Here is a 13,778-nt window from a genome sequence, read left to right as displayed (position 1 = left end):
TTGCTGGTGGCCACGGGGGCTGTAGATTCGGTGGAGAGCACACAGGGGAAGGCGGGCAGTTAGAATTCTCAGATGGTAGAGCATGGGGAGCAGATTCTGTGGCAGGGTTGTAAGGAGTGGCGGCGGGAGTGGGAGAGGTGGAGAGCTCTGGGTCGAAAGAGTCAGAAGACAGAGAAAGGGGCTGAGGACCAGTTTGAGAGGGTGAAGAGGACTTTGTGAGGAGGATCTGATGGGTGGAACATGAGGAGTAAAGTGAGGGGCAAGAACGGGAGGGTGTGGTGGGGAGGATGGGGGTGGGAAGCCTGTTCGTAGGGATCTCTGAGGCCTCCCTGTCTGGTGGCAAAAATTATCTAGGTCTTGAAGGATATTGGAATTGAAAGTGCTGTTTTCGGGCCACTGAGAGACAATGTCGAGTTTATATTGTGGCCAGGTAGAGTTACAGAAAAAAAATGAGCTTCTTTAGTTTGATATACCCAGAAAGACCAAGGGTTGAGAGATTGGCAAGGAGATACCCTAAAGCTGTGTTTCGAGGGGGTTTGGACTGAGAGGACCCTAAAACCAGAGGGAAGGGCCACCGGGAAGTTGGGGAAGAAACAAGAAGCATCCTCCTTTTCCCTCAGCCAACCTGTAGAGAGAGAGAGAGATGAGAAAAGTTTCCAAGGTCGTTACCCCGAGACCTTTCCCATGGAGTAGAGCAGAGTTTCCCGGCCAGGTACCTGGGCTTTCGTAGAACGTAGAACATGTAGCCGAGTAGACGGGAAACTCTGAGGCCCTTCCAGGTCAAGGGAACGATGGAGGGGGTGGGGGGAGTTGGGCAAGTCCCTGAAGCCTACTGGTGAGAAGGAAGTGACAAGATCCCCACGTGTCCTGGTAAGGCAGCATTCAAGAGGTGATCGGGCCTAAACGGGCAGTCGGACATCCCTCTCACAATCCAGGACTGCTGGCTCCCAACTGCTTGCCTGCCTGCCTTCCTGATTGCCCCTAACTGCTTCTGCCTGCCAGCCTGATCACCCCCTAACCACTCCGCTGCCAGCCTGGTTGATGCTTAACTGCTCCCCTGCCAGCCTGTTTGCCCCCAACTTCCCTCCTCTGCCAGCCTGGTCACCCCTAACTGCCCTCTCCTGCAGGGTTGATCACCTCCAACTGCCCTCCCTTGCAAGCCTGGTCCCTCTCAACTGCCCTCCCTTGCAGGCCTGGTCCCTCACAACTGCCCTCCCTTGCAGGCCGGGTGCCTCCCAACTGCCCTCTCCTGCTGGCCATCTTGTAGTGGCCATCTTGTGTCCACATGGGGGCAGGATCTTTGACCACATGGGGGCAGCTATATTGTGTGTTGCAGTGATGATCAATCTGTATATTACTCTTTTATCAGATAGGATAGAGGCCTGGTGCACGGGTGGGGGCCAGCTGGTTTGCCCTAAAGGGTGTCACAGATAAGGGTGGGGGTTCCCTTGGGGTGTGGGGCGGCCTGAGTGAGGGGCCTGTGGTGGTTTGCAGGCCGGCCACGCCTCCTGGCAACCCAAGGGGAGGCCCTGGTATCTGGAATTTATTTTCCTTCTACAGTTGAAACTTTGTAGCCTGGGGCGGCAGCCATTTCTGGGGCGGCAGCCATTTCTGTGGCAGTTAATTCACCTTCTACAATTGAAACTTTGTAGCCTTAAGCGGGTGAGCCCGGCCAGGGTGTGCAGAAAGCTTTGCTTCCCCTGTTGCCGCCGGCAACCCTGGCCTGCTCTCTCAAGCTCCATTCTGCCGCCATTTGTTTCAATTTGTTTATCTTCTACAATTGAAACTTTGTAGCTTGAGTGGAGGCTTAGGCCTGCAACGGCTATGGAAAGCTTGGCTTGCTCTGTTACCTGGGAAACCTTGCTCTCTGTGGCTGTAGCCATCTTGGATTGGGGTTAATTTGCATACTCGCCCTGATTGGCTGGTGGGCGTGGCTTATGTAGCGGAGTGATGGTTAATTTGCATATTACCATTTTATTAGAGAGGATTATTTTGTATTAGTATCAGGTGTGCAGTGAAAGATCAGACAGAGGGCGAAAAAACAGGACTACAGGCTTTATTAGAGGAGAAGGACCCTGCCTGCCTGTCTCGCAAGGGGAGAACAGTAACACGTGCAGAGGTGAACATGCCTTTTGAGGGGAGGAATGGGAAAGGATCGGGCTTAGGGTACTCAGCACACGCTGACTGGTGGCTTCATATAAGGCACATGATTAGGCACTTAGGTACTTAGGAATCAAGGGCTTAGGGCAGTGGTCGGCAAGGCTCGAGAGCCACATGCAGCTCTTTGGTCCCTTGAGAGTGGCTCTTCCACAAAATACCACGTGCGGGCACGCACGTACAGTGCAATTGAAACTTTGTGGCCCATGCGCAGAAGTTGGTTTTCCGCGCTCAAAAGAAATTTCAATCGTTGTACTGTTGATATTTGGATCTGTTGACTGAGTTTGCCGACCACTGGCTTAGGGTATTTGGCAGGTGCTGATTGGTGGTTCAAAGTATTCTACCTAATAATAGACAAATATGCAAATTGACCACACCTTTGCTACACCCAAGCCACGCCCACCAGCCAATCAGGACGAGTATGCAAATTACCCCAACAAAGATGGCGGCTAATTTGCATATCAAGACAGCGTAGAAAGAAGCCAAGAGCTGCAGAAGGGAGCAAAGCTATGGACAAGCAAGCAAGCCGGGGGAAGGAGAAGGGAGGAGCGGAGGCAGGGCCAGAGGAGAAGGGAGAAAAGCAGGCAGGCTGGCGGAGAAGGAGGGGCAGGGGAGAAGGGAGGAGCGCAGGCGGGGCCAGGGGAGAAGAAAGAAGAGTAGGCGGGCTGGCGGAGAAGGGAGAAAAGCAGGGGGGCTGGCGGAGAAGTTGGGGCGGGGGACAAGGTAGGAGAGCAGGCAGGGCGGGGTAGAGTGCAGCAGGAAACGCTATTGCAGGATTTTTCCTGCAACGGGAATGCTAGTAGTCCATATAAGGTGCCTGGTTAGGTACTCAGGAATGTCCAGGCTGCAGGTGCAGGTTACGTCATACTCTGTCCACCAGTTGGGGGAAGGGAGGATCTATCACATATGTGTGTATGAAGGAATTATGATTTTGCTTTACTTTTCTATACTTTCTAAGTTTATTTTAGTGACCATATATATACTTTAATATTTTTTAAAAAACCACTTTTATTTTTTAAATGTAAATTTTATTTCTAAATTCAATTCAAAAAACCATTTTTAACTTTATTGTTGAAAGTATTACATATGTCCCCCTTTTTCCCCATTGACCCCTTCTAGCCAGCCCCTGCCCCCTGCCCCAGACCCCCACCACCCTATTGTCTATGTCCATAGGTTATGCATATATGCATACAAGTTCTTTGGTTGATCTCTCCCACCCACCCCATGATGGTGAGGTAAAGAAAAAGAGAGGGCAGGTAGCTTGAAGTGGACAAGGATAGAGAAAGGGTTTTTGAGGCTACAGGCTAAGGGGAAGATATCAGGGAGTTAGGGGCAGAGCAGGGTTGGGGAAGTGTTCTTTCATCCAAAATGAACTAGCTTTCCTAGGAAAGACTTGTTCACCCCCTGCACCTGGGCCTTGAAGTGGCTTGTTATGTGCCAGTCACAGCATTTGCGTAGCTAATGACTGCAACGGAAAGTATTTGCGCGAGAATTCTGTCTATTACTGTGTATAACTATCACATTACCAAATATTTGCTAGTCACCTCTGGAGTGGCTGTCTTTATGCTAATTTGGGAGCCGATGAGAGTGGGGGTTGGGACGGAGTAAGCCTAGAAGGAGAGACTAAATTTAGAGAAATAAAAATGTAAACAAATGCAAAATCACTGTGGCCTGGGTGAGGTGGCTAGGGAAGGCTTAGAATCACAGATTATTAGAGTTGGGAATTGAAAGGTCTAATTCTCTTAACACTGCGAGTTTGAGAGCAGGTGATACTTAAACCAAGCCTTGAAAGGCCTGCAGGGTCTTGGAATGAGCTGAGCTCAAGAGGTGGGGGTTGGGAGCAGTAAACAGAGGTAGCAAAAACCAGGGGTGACAACTGGCAGCCGAAGAGAAGTGAGCATTATTTGCAGGCTTCTTTTCTAGCCTCCCTTTTTCCCCTTTATTTTTTTCCCATCACCAATATTTATTGAGCATTTACAGTGTACTAGGCACAGTAGAACATACAAGAAAACATTGTCCCTGCTCTTGAGGAGCTTACATTCTAAAAGAAAAAATACACCTCTTTTAAAATGGAATTTTTATTTGGTGTTTTTGCAAGGTACTTAGGAAATAGTATGTAGGGCAAGCTTTGGGTATAACTTAGCCCCATTATTTAAAGAAGAGAGGAAGAAAGGTTTGAAAGGCAGCCAATGTCAGACCATTCCGGATAGGTAGAGTTTCACAGGGAGATAAAACAAGGAGACATTTGCTGCAGTAAACATGATGAGGGAAATAGTTTATGGGATGCAAGCAAAGGAAGCAGGGTATCCTTAGACATTGAGTGGAGCCAGAAAGATCATGCGGCCTTTTTTCCAAGTACATGGCCACCAAGTAATAATGGTTGGTGACAGAAGGCTGAAAAAGATAATCCTGTATGCACCTAACAAATGGAAAGAATAAAGGATCAAAGTTGAAGGCAGGTTATAAGAGTATCAAGAAATTCTTACAAACAAAAGCAATTGGGAAGCACAAAACTTACAGTTAATGCTATCCAATGTCATGATGGGCCAAGAACATTGTGGCTTCCAAGTTAGAAAATGCCATATACTAAAATTTTAAATGGAACATATTATTATTTCCAATAGATCCCCACACCTCTAAAAACAAACAAACAAACAAACACAACACCCTTTTTGCAGGGAGTTTGGGGGCTGGGAGGATGGGGAGTATGGGACGTGGTTGGGAACAGTAGTTCTGTTAGTAGTATTTTGTTATGATAAACTTTGTATTTAAACGTGGTAAAAGCCCATTAGCTGCCAAGAGGGAATAAGGAATAAATTTCCAAAAATGTACAATTTCCTTTAGAGAAATTTCAGAACCAAAAGGCTAATTTAAATGAAAAGCTGTAGAGAAGTAGTTGAAAAGTCCATTCATAAAACTTTTATTCCACTTACATGAACTTAATACATGTGTTCTTAACAATTATGCTTAGATTGTTCATGAAAATTTCATAAGACTTTAAACAAAGCTAGTCATCATCTCAAGTTATTTCCCTGTTAACTGTTTTTACAGCACATGCATGTTAGGCAAGTATCAAAAAAAAATCACAAAAACAAAAACAAAAAACAAACAACCTAAAAAAGTTAAATACATGTTGTTGTTTTTTTGTTTTACTGCTATGCTTGATATACATGAAGTAATGGATACCAAGCAATTCATTTTACTGCATCTTTACTTGTACATTTGTTCTTAGGTTGCCTAAAACATTTAAATACAAATAAAATGAATGTAGCAAAAATAATGTAAGCAAACAGCAGGTAACTTTACAAATAATGGAATGTGAACCGTTTCTGCCCTTATCCAGAGTGAATTGGGTCACAACTAAAGGAACACTGCAGCTGTAGTCAAAGGTGTGCGCACTGAGACTGAGTATTCCACAGATACACACATGGTTCAACATGGGATAGCCACTTGTAACACAGCATTATAAGTGCTCCAAAACTTAAAGTACCCACAACAACTACATCTTGACTAGAACCAATTATCCCTTTTATTCCCCACCAGGACAAACCAATATGTAGGCAGGTGTTTTTTTTTTTTTGCTTAGACATGGAAGCAATTTTAACACTGGCCCTGTGAAACCACAATGTACCAAAAGTACTATACCAAACATTTATAACTTGTATAAAAATTCCACATCCCCATATTGGCCACCTCAAGATGAAAACGTAACTCCCTAAATGTTAACTGGCTCTACTCCCCTAATATTAAACATAAAAACCACATGGGAAATATAGAAATTCAAATAGAAGCAACATAAACCTGTCATAAACCGTAAACAAAAAACTATTTGTGGGACAGCATGGATGACAAATGGTCTACTGTGTAAATTTTAGAATGAAGCAGACAAAAGTTTGAAGACTGGTTAATTTTCTCCTCCTTCTCCTGCTTTAGCTTCATCTCCTTGGGTATCCGATGTCCACAATGTCAAGTTGTTTCTCAGTAACTGCATTATTAGTGTGCTGTCTTTGTATAACTGTTCACTTAATGTATCAAGTTCAGCAATGGCTTCATAAAAAACTGTCTTAGCAAGAGAGCAGGCTTTCTCCAGGGAGTTCAGAACCTCATAACAGAACACAGAGAAGTTAAGGGACAGACCCAATCTGATAGGATGTGTTGGTTGCATTTCCTTTTTGCTGATTTCAAAAGCTTCTTGGTATGCTTGTTGTGACTGGTCCACAATCCCTTTCTTGTCATCCCCAGCAGCAACCTCAGCCAAGTAACAGTAGTTACTTGTGAAGCATTGGAGATCAAGAACTTTTCCAAGAGAGATAGTACATCATTGCAGATATCTCTTAGCTCAGTCTCAATTTTTTCTCTGTATTCTCGAGCCATCTGCTGTTTTTCCTGAGCACCTTCTGTCTTTTGCTCAATACTTGAGACGACTCTCCAAGATATCCTACGGGCTCCTACAACATTTTTATAAGCAACTGAGAGAAGATTCCTCTCCTCATTGAATAATTCAGCTCCTTGCTCAGTTACAGACTTCATGCTGGCTGCCATGTCATCATCATATCGCTCAGCCTGCCCGGCCAGTTTGGCCTTCTGCACCAGCTCATTTTTATCCATGACTGGATGTTCTGTGGCCGGAGTGGGTGGTGGAGGACAGATGGGGTCTCAGCAGTCTCTGGGCAGCAGCGGTGGCTAGGCTGAGACTCTGTCCCCCCCCACCCCTCTTTATTTTCACCTGACTCTGTTGCCTGGCCCGTGTGACTTACGTGTACACGAGGGAGCTTTCCAAATCAGTTATAAAACCTCTTTCATCCAAGGTCATCCTGAGGCACCGCTCCCCACCCCAACCCAGCCCAGGTTCCGGCAGTCACTGGCTTCCTCAAAGCTCACCGCTGCGCCCGCCTTCCCAGGCCCACAGATTCGCCAGTTTCTAGGAAAATAAAGTACCCGAGGGAGTTCTTCCGTGTTTGGTTTGGGTCGGAGTGAAGAATTTAATCTAAGCTTTTAGTCAAAAGTATAAAATACATTAAAGACCCAGAAATTACCATTCTGGAAATTCCAATTCTTTAGGCCTTGAATGCAAACGTGCGCCTTTCTTCTTAGGTTTGAAGTCACCGTGGGCTCCTGAAAATAGTTTAGCAGAAAAAAAAACACACCCCACAAAACAAAAAGAAACAGACGCCTCAACATCCTGACTACACAGCAGGTGAGGAAAACTGAAATACTCATTCAAAGTATCGAAAATAAACCTCTGAAATCACACTGCTTCCCGTGACACATCCTCTGCTGCGGGTCGGGCGTGCGTGCGTGCAGGGGACGCTTGCGGGCGGGGCAGGCGCGCAAGCCCAGGGGAAACAGCTTGCAGCTGCCAGGACCCCAGGAGCCCGCCCCGCCTCCTGCAAGCGGAGGCCAGACTGGCGTACGGTTGGGAGAGGGCAGCACTAGGGCCCCAGACTGCAGGAGGCTGCGGGGGCGGGCGTGAGGTGGGCTCCAGAGACCGCAGTGGCCCAGACAGCTGGCCCAGGCCTGAGCATTGGGACGGCTCTGCAGGAGCCTGGTACTCGGGCTTCCCACAGGGAGGGTGCAGCTGCTTTGGAGCCTCCTTCCTTGGAAGACCGAAGGCCCCTGCGGCACCCGGCACCCGGGACCCAGCACTCAGGGCGGTTTCACTGAGGGGATTGGAGACGTGGCACGATGAGGAGCCGGAGTAACTCGGGGGTTCGGCTGGACGGCTACGCTAGGCTGGTGCATCAGACCATCCTGTGCCATCAGGTAAGTTAAGTGTTGCCTGTAATCACTGAAGATGTGTGCAGTGTGATAGCTTGGATGGAGACCTTTGGTGCACGTGTGTGTGTGTGTGTGTGTGTGTGTGTGTGTGTGTGTCACTGTCCTTCCACTCCTGCCAAAGAAAGCAGGGGAACATTTAGTCATTTTAAGACCAGACTATTGTGAAGATCTGAGGTACTTTGTATATACTGTTAATTATATTTTTAATACTTCTTTAATGCTAGTTTATTGTTTGGTAGCTCATTCTAACTGGAAAGTTAAAGCACTGACTTTCTTTTACCCACATTTCAGACTTGTAAGTTTTCAAACAGCTCTTCCCCCTTATTCAAGATAACATTTGCTTGTACTTGGTCAGAAGAAAGGGGTGTATAATACTCAGGAGTAGGGAAGTAGAAATTAGATCAAAGTCCCTAAGTATGCCATTTGATATTGTTTCCTAATATTAACAGCCTATGGATACCTGCCTGTCCTCTTTTTCTTGGCTTTGTAGAATCCAGTGACTGGCTTGCTTCCAGCCAGCTACGATCAGAAAGATGCCTGGGTCCGGGATAATGTGTACAGCATCTTGGCTGTGTGGGGTTTGGGCCTGGCCTATCGGAAGAATGCAGATCGGGATGAAGATAAGGCAAAGGCCTATGAACTGGAGCAGGTATGCAAAATAAAAATATAAAGAGATCTGGAGCTGTGCGGTGTGTATGTAGGATAGGGGGAATTGAAAGAAACATGTAGCCTAGCCCACAGGAATAATAGAACTGTATTTTGCCTTTCTCCCCCCTTTTTTTCACCTTCCTAAAATTACATTTCAAAACTCTTTCCTGTATGTACTGAATATTTTTGAAGTGGAAACTTGAAACTTGCTGATTCAGAGGAAGTGGGTACAGTCTGTTCTGTTACAGTGGAAAATACTGTTGTGCCTGTGCTAAAATGTATATCCTTTTTCTAAGTAAATGTCTTTTGCAGTCTCCAGCATATTTATTCTCATTGAGAAGAATGTTTGGTGGCAGGTATATCCATTTTACTTCATTTTTTAAAATGATAGTGATATTTGTTTGAGGGTGACTGACAAATTGTCAGACCTTACCAACTGGACACAAGTAAAGACTGTTTATTTGTTGATTTTTATACTTATGACCACTGTTTCAGAGCTATGCCTACCCCCCTCCCCCCCCCCCGGCTTCCCTGGCAAAGTCACCAGTCAACAGATTCCTTTAAGCCAACTTTTAAGGCCCTTCCCCTCAATGAAAAAGCATCCTTTATAAAATTGTTTAAACACAGGGTGCTTTGTCCTTTTGAATGGCCAAGAAAACAATATTCTGGGCTAATAGGAATCTTAATATTAAGATACTCTGCTGTCAGTTGTAAGTTGCATGTGAATTCTTTTCCAAAGTGGGTATGATTCTCTCTATACCAGCCATTTTCTCAAGTGATGTCTCTCAGACGTAGGCAACTGAGCTCTAGTTTTCTATAGATCAGAACTAGAGGTCCGGTGCACGAGATTCGTGCACTGTGGGAGGGGGGTCCCTCAGCCCAGCCTGCATCCTTTTGCAGTACGGGGAGCCTTCAGGGGATGTCCGATTGACGGCCAAAGTCAGACATCCTTAGCATTGCTATGGAGGCAGGCCGCTGCACTCACCAGCTGTCAGCCCAGCTTGTGGCTGAATAGCACTCCCCCTGTGGGAGTGTCTGTCCCCTGGTGGTCAGTGTGCATCATAGCACCCAGTTGTTCCACTATTCGGTTGATTTGCATATTACCCTTTTATTATCTATACAAATAAAAGTAACATGCTAATTGACCATACCTTCACGAAACCCACCAGCCAATCAGGAGTGAGTATGCAAATTAACCCAACAAAGATGGTGGGTTAATTTGCAAACAGGCGCTGAGCGGCTGGGGGCGGGGCAGGATGCTTGTGCTGTCGCCATGGTGATGACGCAGGTGTTCCGCACCACCCCAGCCACTATGGGCCTCTGGGCAGCGTGGAAAGGCAGAAAGGCAGCTCCAGGCCAGAGCAAAAAGGTGGCTCCAGCCAGAGCAAAGGTGGTGCTGGCAGCCAGGGGAAGGAAGGCCCATTCTTGCACAAATCTTCGTGCATCATGCCTCTAGTATAGGGTATTAAGATTAAGGGCACCAACATGTTCTGGGTTGCAATTCTTGACAATAGGGAAGTTTCATTGTTTTATCCTCCATAATAGCAGGCATTTGTTATTCTTTCAAACCATCAATGAGAGGTGCTTAAGCCCACCAGAAAAAAAAATTATTGGAGTTTTTGCTCTAGCCCAGGAAGTACAGATCAATATTTTTATGACTTACATAAATAATATATAACCATTGTATGAATTTGGAAAATTTAGAGAACTGTTAAAAATTACCTCTAATAGCCGAAACCGGTTTGGCTCAGTGGATAGAGCGTCGGCCTGCAGACTGAAAGGTCCCAGGTTCGATTCCGGTTAAGGGCATGTACCTTGGTTGCGGGCACATCCCCAGTAGGAGGTGTGCAGGAGGCAGCTGATCGATGTTTCTCTCTCATCGATGTTTATAACTCTCTATCCCTCTCCCTTCCTCTCTGTAAAAATATCAATATAATATATAAAAAAAATTTACCTGTAATACTTATTATTCTTCCCCCCACCCAAATCCTATATCCTACTCTAATGTTTTGCTACTTTGATCTCAGTAGTTTGTTTTATTTTTTAATTCTTTATTGTTTAAGGTATTACATAGAGTATTACATGTGTCTCCTTTTTCCCACATTGACCTCTCTATTTTGTTTTACTAGAAATTAATATCAGTAGAATAAAACCCAATTCCACACTTAGTACAATTTGACCAATTTTTTAAATACTATTAGAAGAAATATGGTGTCTTCTAGTTAACTAATCATTCTGCAAAGTTGACATTTTTCCTTAAGTGCCCCAGGTAGAAAGAATTTAATAGAGGAAGGGGGAAAATTGAATTGTTCATTCTAAAATTTTAATGCTCTGTTAAATAATTTTTATATAACCCCCAAATATTTTGCATGTGATAATAACTTTGTAATGTCTCAAAAACATTATGGCAATAGGAAACATCTTCAAAAAAGAAACACATTCTCTGGGAATTGTAAAATTTTAATTTTTTTCTCAAACCTGACTTAAACGTTAATTCAGACCAGGGCTCACAAACCCATCTCTGTAAAGGGCTCGATAGCAAATATTTTCAGCACTGTGGGTCACATGTGGTGTCTACCCAACTATTCAGTTCTTCCATTAATGAACAAAAGCAGGCAGAGATAATACATAAATGAATGAGCATGGTTATGTTCCAGTAGGCATTAACTAGTACTTACAAAAATAGGCAGTGAACTATATTTGTCGCTAGTCTACATGAGTATTTCTAACCTCTAGCTGTACAACGGGATCACTTTGGAAGCTTTTAAAGAAATATCCTTACTGCAGCTCACCCTAGAACAATTTAGATAAATCTCTTAAAGTGGAGGCCGGGGGACATGCATATTTTAAATAAACTACCCAGGTTATTCTAAAATACAGCCAGGGATTATAACCACTTATTTATGGACAATACATGAGCATAGATTAAATCCAATAAATCCATGGGTTAAATTCCCATCAACTGTCAATTTAAAACAGGTTTTCCAATTACTGTGTGGATTTTCCCAAACCATTGATTATTAACCATTTCTACCCTTCCTTCCAACTCTCACCTTTGTTTAACTCTGAAAAATAATGTCAGAACTAAAGAGAATTCTGGATGAAAAGGGTATAAGGGTTTGGGTGGCTATTCTATCATACATGCGTTTCAAATGTCCTTTTTTCTTATTCTCATAGATATTCACTCACACCCATAAAAATAAATAGTAACACAAATAGAGATTGCTCTGTGGCTGCCATCAGTTCTACTTCTGCCTCAATTTTATTCTCTTGGTGTAGTCTCTTATCTTTTGCCATGCCTTTAACTATTACCTTTATGAGAATGACTTCCAAAGCTTCATCTTTAACTCTGACCTCACTTTAATGTCAAACCCTGATTTTCATTAGTCTTCTGATCAGTTGACCCTGCATATCCTATAGCTTCTCAAACTCATTATGTCTGAAACACCTTCAACAAACAAAATGGACTATCAAACAACAGCAACTCTCTAAGCATTGTGTTTTCTCTTATTGTGTCTTCAGTGTACTGGTCACCTGGGCAACATTACTTAGAGCATTTTCCATAGTGTGTTCCATGGAACACTAGGTCAATTAAGTTTGGGGCTATGTTAAACAGCAGATTTCTTTACTTCATAATTTCTCAGAGCCTTTGATATGCTAATGCATAGTAAAGTGCATTTGGAATCTAAGATAGGAGTGAATTTTACAGCCTTTTAAGAATTTCCTAGACTAGTGTTCTGTAAAACAGTGTTTGAAAAATGCTGTCATTAGGGTGATTTTTGACTGACCCCCCTTTGACTTTTGATACATGCAGACCAAAGTCTGTTGATTCTTATAATTTTTCTTGAATCCATCCCCTCCTTTCTTGTCCCTTCTGCCTCAACTCTAGTCTAAACCTTGATCATTTAACACTGTTGTGAAAAACACACTTAAAGTATATTATTTCCACTCTCAACAATCTTTCTGTGGCTCTCATTTCCCATCAAGTAAAATCTAAATGTTTTGGATTGATAGGCAAAACTCTAGAGTTTAGTCCTAGCCAACATTATGCCATGCTAGTAACATGCATTATACCCTCAGTTCCAGCCAGATTAGTATCTTTATTACTTTAACAATTCCTTAATAAAAATACCTGACATTCGTATAAATACTTTTCATTGTACTACATACTTCCCCATAATTACTAGCATTTTATTCTCACAACACCCTGTAAGTTAGGTATTATTTTCCCAAATTTACAAGTGAAGGGAATGAAACAGGTTGGAATTTAGTGGTGGTATGAATACAACCTGTCTAATGACTTCAGATTGATTGAGTCTTTTAAAAAATTTTCCTACATGGAAGCCACCAAATCTTTTTATGAACTTCTTCCATTTGTAATGCATGTTCCCTTCTAATCCGAACTAATACACTCCTTTCAAAGCCCAGCTCCAATCCTACTTTTTCTGTAACTCCTGTCCTCACAGACCACTCAGTGATCATTTCTTTTTCAGGACTACTTTCTTTGGATTTCTAGATTACTTATGGTCTCTGTGGGGTTTTTTTTTTTTCCATTTTGAAGTAGAAGATTTTGTGTAATTGTCATGTGCCAGGCCCTGTGATAAATGTAAAAAATAAAATGGAACAAAATGTTTATATTTAACTCTGAATTTTTATATTTGAAATTTTTAATGTATAGAAAAGTTGTAGGAAGAGTAAAGTGAACACATTTGCATGTACTCTTTACCTACATTCACTAATTGTTAACATTTTGACATATTTGCATCTTCCTTCTCTTTAAGCATGTGCATGTGCATACCACCTATTTGACAAGCCTTTTGAGAGTTACTTGCAGGCATGGAAAATATACTATATATATATTTTTTCCCAAAATATAATCTGCTTAGTCCATTGATTTAAATGTGTATTTCTGAATATGGTCTTGGAGTATATTTCTTAAGGAATTCATAGTTTGATAGGGGAAACAGACATATAAACAAATAGTTACAAAACATTAGGACAAATATTTTAGGTACTATCTATAGTGGAGATAAGTACAAAGTTCTGTGGGAGGTGTGAGTTTCCAATTCCCTTGAACAAGGCAAGGAAAGATTCAAAGGAGTTGGGTTTTAAAGGATATTAGGAATTATTAAGTAGACATGTTTGTAGTGTAGTTTGGTGTATGTGTGCACACGCGTGCATGTGTGTGTGTTTTA

General features: G+C 43.2%; 1 protein-coding gene and 1 pseudogene across 2 annotated transcripts in view; one reads left to right on the top strand and one right to left on the bottom strand.

The window, feature by feature from the left end:
• Window positions 1-4,124: 4,124 nt before the first annotated feature.
• LOC307096377 (14-3-3 protein zeta/delta-like) lies at window positions 4,125-6,976 on the bottom strand (annotated as a pseudogene). The gene has a single exon. The product of its transcript is annotated as a 14-3-3 protein zeta/delta-like (transcript).
• A 129-nt stretch (window positions 6,977-7,105) lies between these two features.
• PHKA1 (phosphorylase kinase regulatory subunit alpha 1) overlaps window positions 7,106-13,778 on the top strand; it is a 371,877-nt gene continuing 365,204 nt past the window's right edge. Inside the window, exons 1-3 of the mRNA XM_079765335.1 lie at window positions 7,106-7,354; window positions 7,725-7,920; window positions 8,426-8,584. Coding sequence (XP_079621461.1) covers window positions 7,843-7,920; window positions 8,426-8,584 — 237 coding nt within the window. The 5' untranslated portion in view covers window positions 7,106-7,354; window positions 7,725-7,842. The remainder of the gene's footprint in view (window positions 7,355-7,724; window positions 7,921-8,425; window positions 8,585-13,778) is intronic.

This window comes from Cnephaeus nilssonii (genome assembly GCF_951640355.1).
Source record: "Cnephaeus nilssonii genome assembly, chromosome: X".
NCBI lineage: Eukaryota > Metazoa > Chordata > Mammalia > Chiroptera > Vespertilionidae > Cnephaeus > Cnephaeus nilssonii.
The sequence above is the reverse complement of the archived record's forward strand: the minus strand, read 5'-3'. Positions and strand labels throughout refer to the sequence as shown.